This window comes from Maylandia zebra, linkage group LG12 (assembly GCF_041146795.1).
Source record: "Maylandia zebra isolate NMK-2024a linkage group LG12, Mzebra_GT3a, whole genome shotgun sequence".
Taxonomy (NCBI): Eukaryota; Metazoa; Chordata; class Actinopteri; order Cichliformes; family Cichlidae; genus Maylandia; species Maylandia zebra.
The window spans coordinates 21,993,070-22,012,604 of NC_135178.1; the positions used below are offsets into that span (position 1 = coordinate 21,993,070).

Sequence of the window (19,535 nt, forward strand, 5' to 3'; positions counted from 1 at the left end):
CTAATACTGCAGTATAATATATGCGTCAGGGTTGTTTTCTGCTATTAATATAGTCATACCTTTTAATAGTTCTGGTGTTTGTAGACTGACAAAGTTGAAATGTGAGCTCTAACAGGTGTCATTCATCACTGCCTTTATAGCGATCGATTTACTTCCGATTTTGGCGTGCAGGAATAAAGTTTGTGCTGCCTTGACTAGCATCTAATTCCTCACGCACCCTTCGGCAGGTGTGACAGTAGCTGCTATGAGTGCTTGGGGCCCGGGGAAAGAAACTGCAGCAGCTGCAACAGTGGTTACAATCTGGAGGCAGGAGCCTGCGTGGTGAGCACCATCTGCAAAGATGGTGAGTTGTCAGCTTTCTTATCAATACCATGATCTGGATAGTTGTTTATTATTTGGAATGGTTTTTATTTGGCCCACAGGTGAAGTAGTTTGACAAAGAAAATGATTCACTTGCGGCCATTTTTAAGAAATTTGAACTCTGAACTAACACGTTAAATGAAACCGCTCACTGCTGTAGCTCCTAACCAACAAAGCTGTGCTTTTAGCTTCTGTGCTCTACATCCATGTCCTGCATGTCACTAATATAAAACCTCTCTGGGACTACGTGCTCACACGTTTCTATCATATGACATTAACACAGTGCTTTCCTGGGTTCCTGAACTTTGTTGGATCGCATGGGCAGAAAAGATTGTTGAGTATCTACTTATGCGCTCTTTTATGTTTTCCTTTGTATTTCTTGTGCTCCATGTTGGGGTCATTCATTCTCAGCAACACGCAATCCTGTTTGAGGGATTTCCTGAGATTTGGCACGAATGTTCACTTCGGCCTCCAATATCTAAATCTTCTAAGTCTTGCACTAGTTTACTGTGACCTCACAAATACATTTTGGTAATAACTCGAGAAATCATGTGTTTATTATGGCTTAAGTTTAGAAAACTGTCCAACAAGATAAAATGCTGAAGTGGTAATATTTTTCATTGAGATCTTAAAGGTCTAGATGAAAAATATTGGCCCGCGTTACCATTGTTTAATGCCATAACTCAAGGGGGTGGATTGTGACCATAACTGTTCAGTTGCTAAACATTATTAAATCCCTTCCAAGTCTTCATTGATATATTTTTATATTTATTTAAATATTCTGCTCAATCTTCTCCTGCCTTACGTTGTGTTCTCCATTTTCTGTCATCCACGCCTTGTGGCTTCTCCTCCCCAAATTGAGCATGCTCTGCTGATGCTCTTCTAAATGCAAACATTCCCTTTCTTTCGTTATTATTTTTTATTTCCCCCCACTAACCCCTCTGATGTGATGGTCTGATTATGAGGCTTTGAATAAATCCTGTGATTTTCTGCTCTAGCCGTGACCTTCTATTTAAAATGAACCCTTGGCCACGAAGTCTCGGCTTGTGATGAGATAAAGCTCCGAGGATAAAATATCTTTACTGCGTGACCTTTCTGTTAATGATGAGGACTTTAAGTGCACACTCAGTCTGTTTCCTGTCTTCCTAAACCCCCACCCTCCGCTCCAGCTTCTTACTGGTGACGTTTTGATTTGCAGCTCCGATGTGAACTGCTGTTGAGTTGTGAAAGAATTGGCTCACAGGATTTACAGACTGGCGGTCCACTTGTTGTCCCCTTTTTTTTGTTGTTGTGCAAAATGAAACCACGTTGTGAATTTCAAAAATCTTCAATTTTCTAATTGTGTGACGTTTGTTTTGTTTTCTCTCTCTCTCTCTCTGTCTCTCTTTTCTCTCTCTTTTTTCCTTCCTGAATCTGATTCCCCTCTCTCCTGACATGGATTGAAATCACTCCACCGGACTGCAATAATTTTCCTCCTCGATGAACACCACCTGTGATTGGATTAAACAAACAAACAAACAAAAACCTCTTCCTGTCACCTGAACCCTGTCTCCTGACCAATCACACGGCTCTAAACCATCACAAATGGTTCTGCCCTTGTGTATCTGTGTGTCTGTGTGTGTGTGTGTCTCCTTTCTCCCCTCTCCATCCCCACTACCCACCCACCCCTCTTTATCTCCTCTTCCTGCTCTGTGGAAAGCAAATGAAGAATCTTGGGCGGAAGGCAGCTTCTGCGTGCTCGTTAAAAAGAACAATCTCTGCCAGAGGAAAGTGCTGCAACAACTGTGCTGCAGAACATGCTCACAAAAGGGGTGATGGGACGTAGTTGCTGGGTGTTAAAGGGAGTGCAGGGGGGGGATGCGGGGGGAGGGGGGCACAGGGGGCACCCCACTCCTCTTCAGACCCCCTGCCCACTCATTCACAGTCACATAATTTATAAGAGAATCTGTGCCTCTTTTAAAGGGACTGCATCGGAGGTGCGATGACAGGACTACAACAAACCTACCTTTTTTTCTGTACTGGGACACACACGAGGTCAGGGCGTAACACGACTGGGACTTACTTCAAGAACAAATGAGCAAATGAAAACATAAGCGAAAACAAACAAAAGAATAAGTGTCGGTATTTTGTGACCAAAGCATTGATGCCAAAATAATTGAACCTCCTTTTTTTTTTTTCCCTCCCTTCTTTTTTTTGTTTTTTTGTTGCCAGTATAGGAATTATAGCTAAAATGCAGGAGCCGCTCAGCCTGTGTCAAATACGTCTGTGTGCATTTGTATTCTGGCTCCTCTTCCTCCTCTCTTTCCAGTGTTAATGATAAACAGATGGAAAGCGAACATACAGTAGGAAAAGCCGTGGTTTTATGCCTGTAAATATACGTCAAAGAGGGGGGACGACAAAAAGAAAAAAGTAAAAACCAAGCTCACGCAGTAATGTGAAAATAATGTGTGTCTGGGCTGACTTTGGCTGTGCGAGAAGACAAATTTACACACATTTTAATATACACACACACACGGCACACAAATGCGTCCATACCCCCTCACACACACACACACACACACACACACACACACACACACACACACACACACACTATGCAGACACTTAATCTGTGCACCACTTGAATTCACTGTATACAAGGCGGATGCATGTCGCTGACCAGAATCACCCCATTTCATTTACTTAAAACGTAAAGTTACCCTTTGAAGAGCGTGTGCGTTTGTCTTTACTGGGTCTCGGAGAATGCCATTAATTCTTGATGTAAGCCCAGACAGCATTGATCCATCAAGAGGTACTACAGGACGAGTCAATAGTCATTCCTTCCAGAGCTTCTGCAGTGAGGTATAGTAATTTTGTGGTACTAGGGATGTACCGATGCAAATTTTTCACACAAAATGATGATTATAGATACTAAACTTTTTTGTTTCCCCCCCCAAACCGAGTATCGATTCCATCCGTCTCTGTGATCAAACGATTTAAGCCTCCTCCGTCATTTTTGTTGTCACTGGATTAAAGTAATTGAAGTTTATTCATTAAAGGGAACTGAAATTCTACTACATGTTGGTTATATTTTCCACACAAACAAAAGGGTATGTGTATCGGTGCATCCCCTACATGTTACTGTTATCAAATAACATAGAGTTTTAGAAGTCCAAACTTTTCGTCATCCCATTATTATGGCAAAGCATATCAAGCTGAAATACTGCTCTAAACTCTGACCATGGTGGGGTCAGCGATTGAAGCAGAAAAATGCTGTTATCACGTTTCATCGGCAGGTAAAGGTCTGCGACAGCTGAGCGAAACGGCGGGGTGCTGGGATGGTTTTACTCTGAAAATTCATGTTCAAAGTCTTTCTCATTTTATTTATTGGCAGCAGAACTTTTGGCCAGTTAATCCAAGGGGGAAAAAGCCTAAAACAAACATAATGCAATCAAATTATTATTATTACTTTCTTTTTAGACAGAATCCATTGTGTTAGAAATTCAAATCGCATCGTGTGTGCGACAAGGCCGTCATACGTCAGGTGCCCGGTTTCTCCTCCTGTCTCTGAACTTTACCTGATCGAACTCAAAGGGTTGTCCTGGAGGTGCTGGCTTCTATTAAAGAACAGCGAAACAATAAAAAAAATAAAGTAAAAAATATTAAAAAAAATGTTTAAGATTGTTATTTTGTGTGGGTTATCGCACCCGCAGCTTGAGCATTTACAGTATTAGATGAATTGTTGTACCGTTATCTGGTTATGGTTCTTGATGATTTGTAATAAAGATTGATGAATCCCCTGTTTTGTTTAACAAAAACTTAATCTTGGTCATTGTTTAAGATGACACGTGTGTGCGTGTTCGTGTGCGCGTGTGCGTGTGGTAGAAGACGCACGCACATACCCACCCCTCATATAAAAGCTGTTTTTATTGTGTACCTGTGACATATCTGTGACAATGCATTATTAATGTTACTCAAAGTCCTAGTTTTGAAAATCTTTTTTTTTTCTTTTTTTTACTTAAGTGTTCTTATTAAAATGTTTAATCTGTTCATGTTTTTTTCCCTTTGAGTTCCATTAATTATTTTGAGGGTGTATTAATCAGTATTATTTCATTCATTAGCATTTTTGTTTGCTCACTTTCCAAGTCATTAAGTTTCCCTGTTTTCACTCTATTGAGTTATGTTTTACAAATTCATGAAAGGCAAAAACATCATTGAAATTCAGATCCTTGAATTCGTTTTTTGGCACTCAATCGCATTGATTAAGTGAAAGTTGTACATGCCCCAGGCGCAGCTCTTAAAGGGAGATATGTGTGCTCAATTACAATTAGGTGGAAGCTGAAACTGGTCAACAGTGTGTGTTTTTGGGTGCAAGGTTTATTTAACATCTTTGGATTTAACTTTTACATGTATTAGATTACATTTATGAATATAGAATGTTTGTCACAAAGCCGCAAATAATAGCAAAAATATGACGCTGTATGGGACGATGCAGATATGTGATGGTTTGGATTGATACCTCACAGTAAGAGGGTCTGGGGTTTGAATCCACTGGCCGGCTGGATCCTGCAGACGTGTGGGGTTTCTGCATTAGCACGTTAGTTGAGTCTAAATCTAGCAGTACGAATGAATACATGTCTGTCTCTGTGTTAAACCTGTCCAAGGTTTACAACAAAGATAGTCTCCAAGTGGATAAGTGGTGAAGAAAAAAAGTAGTAGTTTGGATACATGAATAAATGACATTTGTGGGCTTGTGATGACCAAAGCAGCTTCTAGTAATCGTCACTCAGAGAATGAAGAAATTTACAAACCTTATTTAGCATCGTTCTTACATCGAACAGTTTGAGGAGATTTAGAGACTTTAAATGAAACTTAATCACAAAGTAGTAAATGAGTGCCGTTTAGATGTATCTGCATCTACAAAACTGGAGACCTCAACACATTCTGGGGAGATATGTAGTACTACAATAATATTTTCAGGTTAAATGTCCCATTAAATACTAATCACTGTTTAATATCAGCCTTTCAGGAAACATTTCAGTGCCAGGATGCAGTCTTCTCACACTTGTGTGGCTGTTGTATATTCATTATCAAAATTAGGGTTATTTTTAGTTGCACCCCACTGCAACTAGATTTGCTGTGCATAAAATATATTTTTTTAACAGGGGTCTGACTGATAGGACAGTTCGGGAAACTCTTTAGTTTCCAGCAATCAAACATTTTTTTCGTAATAGTAAAGAAGAGCGTCAGCATCCTATATAAACTAGCACATAGGCATGATGCAGGACTGTTTGGCCTGCTCGTGATGGTAAATAAAATATAATCACATTGAGAAAAAGCAGTGATAGGTCTTGTTTATGCAAATGAATAAGAATTTATTTTAAAAAAATACTGTGAAAATGAAATGATGGTATAAAGGTATATCTGCATAAATGCTAAAAGGGGTCTTTTTAGCCTGTTAGTAGGTGGGTGCGAAGCAACATGATAACTTCATAGTAGCTGATATAGACAAGAGTCTTCAGGAGTCTGAGATATACCCTCAAATTATGTCTTACGTTATTATTTTATTATGTTATTGTTTTTCTTTTTCCTCTGGTTTTTGTGAGTTCAGCATCCCAAAAACGCCACTTGGGGTATGAAACCCTAAGAAGGGTCCCTTGTGGTGATAAATACACAATGTTAAATAACCACTGTGGCTAATAAACACCTAATGTATTCAATAACCACTTGGGTGGATTGAAAAGAATAAATATATCTTGAAACCTTCTTAGAGTGAGTGGGCGCAGGGACCAGCAGGTGAAAGAGGGGAAAGGAATCAGGATTCATGATCAGGTGTGTTAGACGTCAGTGTGACACCTGCCAACAGAGCGCCCGCTCTCTGTCTCTCTTTACAAAGTAGAGTGTCACTGTCCTCACAAGGTCAGCCGAGTCCAGAACAGAGGAAAAGTTTTACTCCCCTGACAGGCTCCCTTTCTTCTCCGCTCCATTTTTCTCCTGTCTGGCAGTGGGAGTCCAAAGTTTGCTTTTGCTGAGTGGAGTTGTGCAGCTTTCTGTCCCTTGAGAACTTGGCTCTGTTTGTTTGTGAGTGAGGGGGAGACAAACATAAAGACAGGGAGACAATTTGTGTGTGTGAGTAAGAGTGACGGCGTGTATTCGGGGGCTGCTTGAATCGTTTCAGCAGAGCTCTACTGAATGGGAAGCCACCGCCTGTTGTGTTTGTACACAAAGAGGCTCTTTTGTTTTGAAAGGAACAATTGAGCTTTTCACAGAAAGCCAGAGAGCACAGACAAACCCCACCGATGCCTTGAAGGCTGCTCGCACACAAACACACAGCATCCATCTTTACGCCTGAACCAGTGTCTGTCACCTTTGTGTAATACAAAAGTAGAAGAGGAGACAATATTGTTTTCAAGGTTGATTTTATTTTTGTAAAGTTTTGTTCTCCTCTTAATCTTGGGCACAAACGCTTACAAACATTTCATCTGTGAGCAAAGTTTAGGTATTCATTCCTGAGAAAGAAAAGCACCACTTATTAATTTTACATTTACAATAAGAACTACCTGGAGTGGGATCCAGTGACTCAACGATTGCTTTGCCAGGTGTTGAGGTTTCTGGCGCCTGAAGCTGAATTTCCAGTCAGTAATCTGTTTTGTAAGAATAACTTTCCGGCCTTCAAGAACCTACGCACATTTTCAACACGTTCATCAGTGGAAGATGTGGTTAATGGGCTGCGGGAAGGATGTTTCCTTATGATATAGCAGATGCCTCTGTCGCATTTCCACTCTAATAAGCAAGCTCACTTCTATGGCAAGAGGTTGTAAATATTGTCGTTACCTGGCTACAGATGCTGGTGATTAGAGATGATGTCTTCCTTTAAGACTTTGTATATTATCTTGGCTCTTCCTGTTCATGGCGTGAAAAGTCGTTGTTTCCCCTCAGAGACGACTTTAATTAGATAAACGCTACACTGGGTACGACTGCTGACTTAAACTGTGATTCTTTTGGATAATGAACAAACCCAAATGTGAGCGAGGAAACGTGCAAAGTCAACACACAAAGTGGGGAACTCGTGCAGAAACGCTGTGCAGCGAACTAGAAGTGCTTAAAATTTGTAGTCACGACTGAAATGGAAGCTGAGTGGCATTTATATTGCTCTTTCTCTACTCATCCTGAGCACACACGAGGCTTTACAATACAATCCACATTCAGGCAGCGCCTTATTCAATGCACTGAAGCGCTCACATCCACACGACAGCCAATTTAGAATCGCTAATGAACCTAACATGCAAGTCTTTGGACTGTGGAAAGAAACTGGAGCGCCCAGAGAAAACCCACGCGTGTACTGGGAGATCACGCAAGCTCCACACAGAAAGGCCTCAGGGAGGTTCAAACCAAGAGTCTTTATGAGGTGAAAGTGCTAACTACTGCACCACTGTTGTCCTTTCCCATAAGACAACAGCTTCTCTTTAAATAGATGAGAAATGACCAGATCATTTCACCTTAGTTTTTTTTTTAGCAAAAAAAGATGTGTGAAATATATTTGCAAGATAAAGAAAAGCAGATATACAGCTGTTTCTGTGCAGGAGAAGTCAGAGAAAAATTTAATGAAATGAAAACAAAAGCAATTGGCTGTTAATTTGGTGCAACTAGGATACATCAAAGCATCAAATCAAATCGCTCAAGTGATACGACAAGTAAGCACGGTAAGTATGAAGTGAGTCAAATAGAGGCAGATAAGTGAGGCCGAACGTGCGGTGATGCTGTTTTCTGTGGCTCTCTATCGGCAGGCGAGTACTTGAGTAAACACAACAAGTGCCACCCGTGTGATCCTTCCTGTCTGCGGTGCAAAGGTCCAGAGAGAGATGACTGCACCAGCTGCCCTGCAACACGGTGACAGCCACTGACACACAAACATCTGTAGTGTATACTGAAAAGATTGACAATTGACTAAAAAGAAGACAATTGAGCCAACCCACCAAAGGAAGGAGCTAAAATAATTACACGAACCTAAAAAAAAAAGTTGCAGTTGGTTTGGATTAACCTGTTTTAATTTGTGAAATCTTCATCTTAAACTTGTCAACTTGTCATGCAAGTGCAGCAACTTGTTACACTATAAATATGGATATTATATACAGTAGCTGGGCCTAATTTTGTTCCACCTGCAGGTTCTTTGATGAAGGACGCTGTGACACCCGCTGTCAGAAGGGCCGTTATGCCGCGGGAAGACAATGCCGCCTTTGTCACCACACCTGTCAGGAGTGTACTGATGAGGGAGCTCATAGCTGCACCACCTGTGACACAGGTATATTTAAAATATACATCAATGCCCCTAGAAATTATAAACATCAATCACAAGTGCATTGAGTTAGCTTTCAGGGAAATGCAGCACCAGTTAGTGCAGATAAAAACGTCCTTTATTTCTTCGCTGCCACATAAAAGCTGCACTCTTTGAACTGATGCAGGTTTTTGCAAAGGTTTGGCTGCAAATCTATCCATCAGGCCCATCCATCCATCCAAGCGGGCTTCTTCATAGTATTCTTTGGTTCACACAAAGACTCATTTGTGCCAGATTCCATCAATAAATCCTCCAAAAGTGAACCTAATTAATGCAGCAGGTCACTCAAGGTCTGCTGATAGATGTGGATAAAACATATATTAGTCATTTGCATACTTTAGAGGTCACTGCACTTTGGTCAGCTTTTCAGATCAGTCAAAAAAAAAGAAAGGTCTGTATTTAATGACTACTTTTACTTCCTCTAAAATTGCATGTTTTCTGATCTTGTGCAGCCAATCAGTCTATCAAAAAGCCTTTTTCCTCCCCTCATAACAGCAGTTATAAAATCCGGACGTCATTAGGCAACCACAGCTGAAGAAATATCAACCGGAGGATGGTAGTAATAACTGTGTTTATCACACTATTTCAGGAGGTATTATGGCTGTTTGAATGAATGTATTTACACTGGGGAGATTGTGTTACTCACACACCTAGCCCCCACTCACACACTCACTTTGAGATACCAGACAGCCAAAAGAAGATTAACACCAGATTTTTCTTTCTCTCTTTCTCACACACACACACACACACACACACACATACACACACACTCTGTCACCTTCACATGTGCATACACTCTCAATTAGCCGGCAAGCTTGTCAGACTGTTTGCAAATGTGGTTCCATTTAATTGCCGGTCTGTCTGAGGCTCAGTGAGACATAACAATAATAGTTTGAACAGACCCTCTATCTGCCTCTGCCCTTGTCATTCCTCTCTCAAAACAACCTCTGTTATCTTGGCCAGTCACACTCACATGCGTACAGCTCCGTACTGAGAGGACAGGTCTTTGAAAGTCATGTTCGACGCCCCCGCTCGTCACTACTACGAGTAGCGAAGATACAGATGGATGAAACAAGCAAAATACTAAAGTGTCAGTTTAAAAATGTTGACACGCACGCGGACAAGCCCGGACATGTATGAAATTACGGCCAGACACAGATTTTTTAAAAAAAAATGTAATTACAGTGAAAGCAAATACAGACTGGCAGGCTGAGGGTGTTTAGCTGACCAACTGTGAAAAACTGGGTTAATGTTGACATTTAAATATCATTGCATTTACAGTTTCAAAAATATTTGACTTTGAAAAGCACGTGCCCTGATTTAAAGCCACTAAATTGTTTCATTTGAATGTCCAGCAGGTTTAAAACACTTTTTAAGGATCAAACAAAATGTGTTAAATGTTGTAAAAAGCTTATTATTATTGTTTACATAAATATTTATGCCGACAAAAAAAAGTAATTTGCAAAGGGGTTGTTGACTGGTCTCTAAACCTGTGTGAATAAATAATTGGGCTGCCTATGAATTTGGGTTATTTTATCATTTTCCTGGCTTCCATACATTTTACAGGAGAAGCTCCCACGTGTGACTGGCTGTGCCAAATGTCCTTGCGGTATACCAAAACATCCATGTACCCTTCCTTTAAACGCCTGCAGTAAAACTGCTTTGTCCTAACCTGTGTATGACTCTGTGTCTGAGTATGTCCTCAAAGCTGTTTTCAGCACTCCTTCTTCTTCAGATTTCTTTTCCTAAAACTTTTGCTGTTTTTGCTCTTCCTCAGATATGTTTGGCGTGGCCAGGTACCTCTTTCAGGGTCAGTGCCTGGATGTCTGCCCAGAGGGGTTGTTCCAGTTTGAAGGCTCAGAAGGGAGACGGTGTGACGTGTGTCCGGCATACTGCATCATCTGCACTGAAACAGATCGCTGCCTCCAATGCAGCCCAGGACACAAGCTCAGAAATGGCCACTGCATCCCACTGCATTGCAGCACAGGTGAGATACGCCGGTACAGAATGTGCAGGTAGTAGGTCACCTTCTATAAAGAAAAAGTGCATTAATAATATAATTTGTAATAAAACAATATATACTAGTCTGTGAGAACACGTGTAGCTGTATTTTAAAGAATACATAAAAAGGAAAATGGTCTCCAAAAGACAACTTCAACAAGCTACAACTCAGCTGAGCAGGTTTTTAAAGCGAGGATTTTACATTTGCAAGCAGCTTTGCAACCCCCCTCCTCCTTTTCATGCTGTGTTTGACTGAATCTGTCTCATATCTGTTGTAATTGAAGCCTTCTCTGTTCATAAATGAGCCTTAGTCTCTGGAACAAAGCTGCACTGCCAAATATAAATTAGAACAAATGTTGGTCCCGACTGAAGTATAGTAATGACAGTATAATAGATGGTATTGAAAGTTTATTCAGTGAAGCAGCTATTTTTGGCTCTATAAAAACTGATCCCCTAGTAGAGTAATAAAGTCAGACTTGTCTTAACTTCGTTCATCTGTTGGCCGGCACAGAGCTGATGTGTTCTTACATCTACTTTCTGTTCCCGATCTGTTCAGCCCAATAAACACTTGCCAAATGTTTTCTTAAAGTTGAAAAGATTGAGAAGGACGAACCCGCTGCACTTTATCTCATCGTGGGAGATCAAATGCGGATGCCAGCAAATCGAGTATTGAGCAAGAGCTGAAATTTTTGAGTGAGATGTTATATTTTTTGAGATACTGCGTTTGAGATAAGGAGGAGTGGTGGAGTTAGGTACTTAAAATTTCACAACAGTGAATCTGAGACGGAGGAATGATGGCAGTGTGTAAGTGAGGAGATAAAGTTTATGAATAAGGCGAGATGCTGATCTTATGTGGAAGGCAGACCTGCACAGACAGGATGAGGACCTTGCCGGGTTCGTTAGCTGTGCTGTATGTGACATCTCTGCCTTTTTGTCCTTATATATAATCTTATTCATTTGTGTCCACTTGTGTTCATCAGGTGAGGCCTCGGATGCAGAGGATGAAAAGTGTCTTCTTTGTGATGACGGCTGCGCACAGTGTAAACGCAGTAAGCATTTTTTTCTTTCCATCGTCTGGCTGATCCAACCTTCTCCATCAACCGACCTGCATAAACAAAACCAGGCCCTAGAAAATAAGAGGCAGAGGCAGTCACGGGCGCTGCACAAAATCATGAATTAATAATCATGAGCCACCCTGCTCATCGGTGAGATACATTTGTGAAAGCGCAAACATGACACCTACTAAAGAGGGATGCTCTCTAAACGTGTTTGAAAGGATAGTTGTGAGGCATCGCCGCTGCATTTAATGACGTTGCCATTGATTTTAGTTGCACCTCACGCTCTGCTGTAGGCTCTCCATTACTGCAGGTACATCAATTCACTTAGAGGAGCCCCCAACAACTGAGTCAATTTATGAAAAAGTCAGGCGCTCTTAAATCTCTGAGCACTTTCCCTTCACTGGGAAAACCATATAGACTTAGTGTGGATGAGATTTGTGGAGCACTATCGGTACAAGTCACGTTAAGACGAAAGGGCTGAGGGGTAATTATCAACATACCGTGGAAAATTGTTATTGTGGAGCTGAACTAGTCTGAGGTGGAGGCTCACTGTTATTATGTCATTATGCACTCTGGGTGGAATACGTTTCTTCAGTTTCGCTCTTGCCACCCACCCAGTCGTAGCAATCGCAATTCTGCAAGCCAAACAAGTCAGTCAGCACATTAGAGATTTGAGATGATTGGCTGTGTGATGTGATGCCACAGGCCAGAGTAAAGACGAAACCGTGTCGTTTTGTGTCACTGACATCTGACGTGTGTGTGCTCATACTCGTGCCAGAGGTCATCCTCTGTGTGTCAGCGTGGGGAATGCAGCTTAATCTGAATCCTGCTTGTGGAGGACTTTTGGCTGTCAGGTTTGGGTGTATGATATTAAGCCTTAAATCATAATTATGAATAGATATACGAGGGGATTAAATCATGCACTATTGTGTTTTATAAGAAACCAAATTCCTAACCGCTTGGTATTGGATTTTGTTTTCATTTGCCTGAGAGATTAAGAAACTGTAGGCTCGAGGTTTGTAACATCGGATGAGATCAGTCAATGAATTCAAGCCTGACAGTGTGTGATAAGGTGCAGCAGCTGTTTCTCAGTCCTAGCTTCATCCATCTTATAAATTCAACGCGTCTTTTTTGACTCGTCATCAGCTTTATGTCCTGTAATCCTCTTAGGTTACTACGATTTGTAATCAGTGGCGAGAGGTTTGAAAATATTTTACAATTGGATTAGTCAAGCTTTTGGTTCTGGGTAATGGCACTGATGCGTGCTTCTTGTTTACCTGGGTGTGATCTGATGAAATCGCCGTATTTTGTCCTTTACCTGGGACTCGAGACCTTCATCTTGCTTATTTTATCACATAGGGCGTGTACTGCAGTATTTTTCCACAATTAAATAAAAAAAGGCCTTTCTGTCTGTCTGGGTCCCATCCTTATTTTCATTCCTCATAACATCTCTACATGGCTGTTCGTGCCACACTCCATTTGATACAAGTGAGGATGGCTTAAATAGTTAATGGATTTCCATTTGTTTACTAATTTTTCAGGAATCGCAGCTACCGTTGACCTCTTCCCGTCCATTACAAAAAGGAGTAATAAAGAGTTAAACCTCTTGCTCAGAGGCTGTTTGCATGCCAAAGCTCGGTTTCACCCCCAGAGTTCAGCCCTTTTAATGCACTGCATCTCATTTCTATGCTTGTCTCTTTGTATCAGGAATATCAAGGAGTTTTTCATAAACACACTTTCTCAGTTTCTCTTGCTGAATTGATGATTTGTGTTTGTTGACGTTAAAATCAAGTTCAGCCATTTCCCCTCCTGAGCATGTATAACTTTGACCTAATCTTTTGCTTTAAAGCGTGATTGTTGCTTGCGTAATATGTGTGAGCGCGTCCACATTCCACAAGTGAATAGTTCAGGATGTGCGTACAGGTTTTAAATTCTGTTGAAATCCCCCCTCCCCTGGCGTGCACAGTTAATATTTATGCGGGCGCTATTCTCTCTCTCTCCCTCTCTCACACACAGACACAGCCTGGAGGCATGATTTCCGGCTCCTCGCTCGCTGTCTCCTCTTCTATATACCTCCGTCCCTCCCACCTTTCCTTTCTCTCAGTCTCTCTCTGTATGAGTAATTGCTTTCACAGGTAGTGGCTTGTCGACTGCATTGAAGTGCAAACCAGTGCAGTGCTAAGTTGCGGGTGCTGGAGAGAAGCAGGGAGAGGAAAGGGGATGTAGAGGGGGTCGGCAGAGGCTTTTTCTGGAGAGGATGAAGGTCCCAAGGGAAAGTCTGCAGATGCAGGGTTTTAAAAGCCCACCCCCATGCTCTCTCTGTCCTTCGAGATGTTTTGACATTGTTGGACTAAGGGATGACAGCGTGACTCTTTCCCACTTACCAGTTGGATGGTTTTGAGTGGCAGCACAAATTAATTAGTTTGCAAGAAAACAAGTTTCTTCCTTTGCTGCGTGTAGAAAAACAGTCACACGCTCACCTGAATTACTTATTAATATCCCCTCCATATGTTTCCTGGTCTAACGAAAACAGGGAAAAAAATTCATAACCCGTCACTCACATTATGCATTTTGTGTGTGTGTGTTTTAAGCAGCAGTACACCTGCAGTGCAAGCTCGACAAACAGAAAATCACACACTTGCAATAATTGGGGATGAGAGAAATGCACTGATCTTAAAGATTGGAACCAAAGTGAGCACGGAGACTCGCTGGCTTTTACATTTGCTTTGTGGATTAGGTCTCTTTCTTACTTTAAAATTGATCACACTCGGCTTATGATCGATCTGAGCATGCCATTCATTTCTGTGCTGAGCTGAACACATTTGATATGTGTTGTCAGAGTGCCTCCTGCTGCTGTCTAAAGAAACTGCATTCGAACAGTTACTACCTGCTTCACTGGTTCCTCACCTCACTTGTTCAAAAATCATCATATTTAAATTTTGATTTAAACAAGAATTTCAGAAATGCATACTAAGGCAGTTTTTTTTTTTTTACCCTTTTTTCTTGTGTGGTTCAATCTCTGCTTTTCGCCACAGATGATTTGGGAGATCAGGAGCAGGAAACTGTTTGCCTTAAATGTGAAGAAGGTTACTACCAGTAAGTCTCCTCAGTTGAGTAAGTCATTAAGCTCCTCCTCCACGGTCACACAGTGTGTGCTCATCTTATAATGACTCTTTTTGTCTGCCAGATTAGGAGGCGAGTGCCATCGGTCATGTCCTTATCGGACCTACAGTGTGGAAGATGCCATGGCGTGCGCTCCGTGTGAAGATAAGCAATGTGTAATCTGTGACCAGTCCCAGTGCTACTGGTGTGAAGATGGATTTTATGTCTCCGGTAACACTTGAAACATTTCTTATTTGGTGTGTAGCAAAAATATCAGATAATAAACTGCCGATGGAAAATTATGTAACTACATTTGGTAGACAAAGTGAGGAACTGAAAACCAGAAATGATGCTTTATGTTTGTGTTTTAAGAATATACACTCACTGGCCACCTTATTAGATATAGCATGCTAGTAGTGGTTGGATCCTCCTTTTTCTTTCAGAACTGCCTTAATTCTTAATGGCACAGAGTCATAATTTTTAATTTTTAAGTTCGACTGAGATTTTCATGCACCGACAAGGAAAGCAGGCACTAAACATTTGTCTCCTGACAAGCCAGCATGACAAAGCAGTCAAGATTTACAAGGAAAACTCACACGAATGCACAGGAAAAAATCCAATTCAAATTTTTTTTTTTACTTCAGTTTTATTTATGTACCAAATACCAGGCAAAAAACCCCAACAATGAAATACCAAAAGCATCAAAAACTTAGACGGATCTGCACATGTGACATTTTTCATTATATGCATTACACATTTTCTTTGTGTGTTTAGATGGCGAGTGCGTGGATCGTTGTGAAGAAGGTTCCTTTGTGAATGAAAAAAGCCGGCAGTGCGAGCCTTGTCACCGCAGCTGTCGTAGCTGCCGAGGGCCACGGTACAATGACTGTGACTCCTGCGAGGATGGGTTTATGCTGAGGAACGGAGAGTGTTTAGAGAGAAGCCAGCGTGCCTCTTCCCTTGAGAAACACTTCAAAAAAAGTACAGTAAATGATCATTTGACCTCAGTTCTAACTGCCATCAGCACGATCCATCTAGCATCCTGTGGATTGGTGATAGACTCGTATTGTTTTACATGTTCTGTGTAAAATTAGGAGTTTCACAGCACCATATTTGTTTAATTGTACTAAATTCTGAGTTTACTTCTGTAGTGTTCTTATACTAAAACATCAAACTTAAATGAAGCTGGAGAAACTGAAAGTCATGTTTCTATTGTACTCAGTAGCAGAGCCTTCATTTTTTGGGGGCATTTACATATTTAAAAGTCCTTTTATTTTTTTCTGTCACTTGTATGTCATTCCTTTTTTTTTTAAAAAAAACACTTCCCATTTTCTTTTCTTCGACAGCTCAGTACAAACGTGAGACGTGCCACCCCTCCTGTAAGACTTGCCTTGGTGGAGGGAAGGAGAACTGCACCACCTGCCCCCCAGGTAAGCAGGCTGTATGCTGTGTTAGCCTGCCTGTGAAACTAGAAAATACTTTAGCTTGATTTCTATCAGAACCCATGCTTTACCATCAACAGGTGATAAATCAACCATGATGTTTTTCATATATCCTATGGAACAATATCAAATACAGCAAATGCCGAAAGATGTTAATCACTGACAATATCATTTAAATTTAAATGAGTGATGTGGTTTTTCTTTTTTTCTTTTAGACCATTTTTTGACTGCTCGACACACTTGCGTGGCTCACTGTCCGTCTGGCATGTTTGCCAACGTGGAGTCTGGCCAGTGTGAGGAGTGCTCACAAGGCTGTGTCATGTGCCAGACTGCCAATTTGTGCCAGCAGTGTCACAGTGGACTTTATATGGAAAACAGGAAGTGTGTGGTGGAGTGTCAGAGGTGCTTCTTCAGTTTCATCTTCTTTCCCTGCTGAACTCACACAAATGTAAAACGTCCGTAACATCTTGTTCTTATCTCTCTGGCTTGCTTCTCAGAGGGATTCCTAAAGATCTCGAATGCCTGCCATGTAGCACAGGGTGTGGATCCTGTGTGGAAAGTATCTTTCACTGTCTGAGCTGTGAGAGGCCGTACTTGCTGCTCAACAACTCCTGCGTGCTCCAATGTCCTGAGGGTTATTATGCCAATGATACAGAATGCTATCACTGTCCAGCTCACTGCACTGAGTGCAATCAGTATGGCCTGTGCAAGAGTAAGTATGATCGGTGGAACAGTGAAGTGGAGAGGAATGGAAGATGTGGAAAAGAGCTGTTTCGAAAGGCGATACTAGCTGAACAGATAAGGGAGATGAGGAAGGGGTGCAGAAGAGGGATAGACAGGAAATGCAGAGAGCTCTGTCGCTGCTGCCTTGACTGCTAATAATTCAGGCCTGAAACCTAAATTCGATAGCTGCAGAGGGTCAGGAAGTGAGGAAATGAAATAACAACAAAGAGCTGAATCCTTTGCTTTTAATTATAAATACTTAGACTTTGGAAATCACAAAAAAATGATTTTGCCATCTCCTTCTTCTTCCCAGACTGTGCACCTTACTACTTTCTCCATGATGATCAGTGTGTGGGTGATTGTCCTGATGGCTACTTTGAAAGTATGAGCCAGCAGGAGTGTGTGCGTTGTCATGATGACTGTGCTTTGTGTGATGGACCCGACATAGATGACTGCACTCTATGTCAAAGTGACAAAAATGTACGTTACAGTGGAGAATGTCTTTCTGAGTGTCCCAGCCAAACGTATTATGATGAGACCAGCAAAGAATGCAAAGGTAGGAAGGTGGAAACTTAACATGACCACACAATGAGAATGAAAATGAATCAGTGGAGTTGTTACAGGACATTTATACTCAGATTCTAGTTGGCTCTGTCTAATGGCTTCATATTTTCCCAGATTGTCCCAGTTCATGTCTGACCTGCTCAGGCTCTGAGCCTACATCCTGTCTCACCTGTGCTGAAGGCAGGCAAAAGGATGCCACTGGACATTGTGTGTGGTACAGTGAATGCTCCCCAAGCTCATACAAGGACCAGAATGGGAAGTGTCAACAGTGCCATAAACACTGCCATGGTTGTAATGGGCCAGGCAAAGACCACTGCTTAAGCTGTAACAGCCCACACTTCTTACTACGTAAGAAAAAAAAGATGTACTGTAGCTCATATTATTTAATGTATGCTTGTCCTTTTCCTTTTGAAATGCTGACTCTGTGCCTGTGTCAATCAGACAACACATGCGTGCCGCAGTGTCCTGAGGGTTACTACGTTAAGGACCAGGATGAGCGCTTGTGTGGGCGCTGCCACTTCAGCTGTAAGACGTGTACTGGCCACCACAGTGTGGAGTGTGTCACCTGTAAACCTGGATTCTTCAAGCAGGGAGAGACCTGCGTCGAAACCTGCTCAGAGGGGTCAGGCAAAAAAACAAAGCCGTGCTCGCAAATCTCAGGAGTAGTCTCACATCCTTTAATAAAAAAAATACCATGAAGTAAGCAGATATCCTCTTTCTCTTTCTCAGTCACTTTGGCAACACAGCCACCATGGTGTGTGAGCGCTGTGACCCGTCCTGTAGCCAGTGTCAGGGTGGTGGTAGCGGAAACTGTCTGAGCTGCAGAAAGGGCTATGTCTACATGAAGCAGTGGGGCCAGTGCCTGCAGAGCTGCCCTCCAGGATACTACCAAGTCAGTCATTCCATGAGCTGTCACAAGTGTCACCCTACCTGCAAGACCTGCAACGGTAAGGGAAGCCTGTCATGTCTATTTATTTATTCTTATCTGCATTGTAGCTTATTTTTACCCCTCAAGGCTGATGGGAAATTGAGCCCCATTGAGCCGTGTAGACACCGAACTTTGTGAACTCGATAAGTCGAGAACTACACGTAAGATTTTCAAATTGGTGAAAATTCTACATCTGCTAAAAAGCTTAAGTTAGAATCTTGATGACCTTGATGACATCAAAGGTCAAGTTTTCTGAAACTCTTATGAAAAGAAGAACTTGAAAAAGATGTGACCTATGATTTTAAAATTTAAACCATATGTGCCTCTATTAGGAGGCTGAGGGGTAGCTGAGATAAAAAAAATTATACTAAATTAAATGGAGAACAATTTTTCTGGAACATGGAATAAATGGATTTTCTCATTGAATCTAATCTTAAACTGTAGCAAAGATGAAGGCCTATTGTAACTGCTCTTATCTGTCGCCTCTCTCCTCTCAGACAACAGCGCTTTAGCCTGTAAGTCCTGTTATTTTGGCTACACGTTGATGGCTACCATGTGTACCGCCAAGTGTTCAATAGGCTACTACGATGCATCAGAGGTGACAGATCTCTTGTTTTTTTTATTTAGCAAGTGTTTTTGTTTATGTTCAAATCACTCATTAATCTTACACCTATCATACGCAGCAAATTGCCAGAGCTGACCAAATGTGTGAACCCGCGGATTCAGTCTATGTTTTCTTCTTCAGGACTCAAAGTCAGAGAGCGAGAAACTCAAGTGCAGAGCGTGCCACCCGTCTTGTTTGGGATGCCGAGGTCCCGGCATATGGAAATGCACCATGTGCCACGCGGGCCAACTCCTCTCTGATGATGGCCGCTGCTTGACCTGTTGTGGAAATGAGATACGCCACAAAGAACAACAAATCCCCAGGGAGTGCTGCAACTGCAAGTCATCACAATGTAAATGAGGAGTCACACTGAGACACTGACTTCCAGCAAACACACCTCTATGACCAGCATGTGTGATCTTTTCAGTGAAAATCCCTC

At 41.7% G+C, this 19,535-nt stretch overlaps 1 protein-coding gene across 3 annotated transcripts in view; it reads left to right on the forward strand.

Moving 5' to 3' along the window:
• pcsk5b (proprotein convertase subtilisin/kexin type 5b) overlaps positions 1-19,535 on the forward strand; it is a 90,539-nt gene that overhangs the window by 67,919 nt on the left and 3,085 nt on the right. The window contains exons 20-36 of one of the 3 annotated variants that reach the window (XM_076890895.1): positions 228-343; positions 8,127-8,229; positions 8,505-8,641; positions 10,452-10,661; positions 11,656-11,724; positions 14,769-14,829; positions 14,921-15,066; positions 15,610-15,816; positions 16,182-16,265; positions 16,493-16,679; positions 16,775-16,989; positions 17,314-17,556; positions 17,679-17,912; positions 18,006-18,186; positions 18,294-18,511; positions 18,990-19,090; positions 19,238-19,448. In XM_076890895.1, the coding sequence (XP_076747010.1) occupies positions 228-343; positions 8,127-8,229; positions 8,505-8,641; positions 10,452-10,661; positions 11,656-11,724; positions 14,769-14,829; positions 14,921-15,066; positions 15,610-15,816; positions 16,182-16,265; positions 16,493-16,679; positions 16,775-16,989; positions 17,314-17,556; positions 17,679-17,912; positions 18,006-18,186; positions 18,294-18,511; positions 18,990-19,090; positions 19,238-19,448 (2,723 nt within the window). Of the gene's footprint in view, positions 1-227; positions 344-2,059; positions 4,390-8,126; positions 8,230-8,504; positions 8,642-10,451; positions 10,662-11,655; positions 11,725-14,768; positions 14,830-14,920; positions 15,067-15,609; positions 15,817-16,181; positions 16,266-16,492; positions 16,680-16,774; positions 16,990-17,313; positions 17,557-17,678; positions 17,913-18,005; positions 18,187-18,293; positions 18,512-18,989; positions 19,091-19,237; positions 19,449-19,535 lie in introns of those variants that run through there. The other 2 variants (XM_014413997.4, XM_076890894.1) reach the window with 2 other exon arrangements.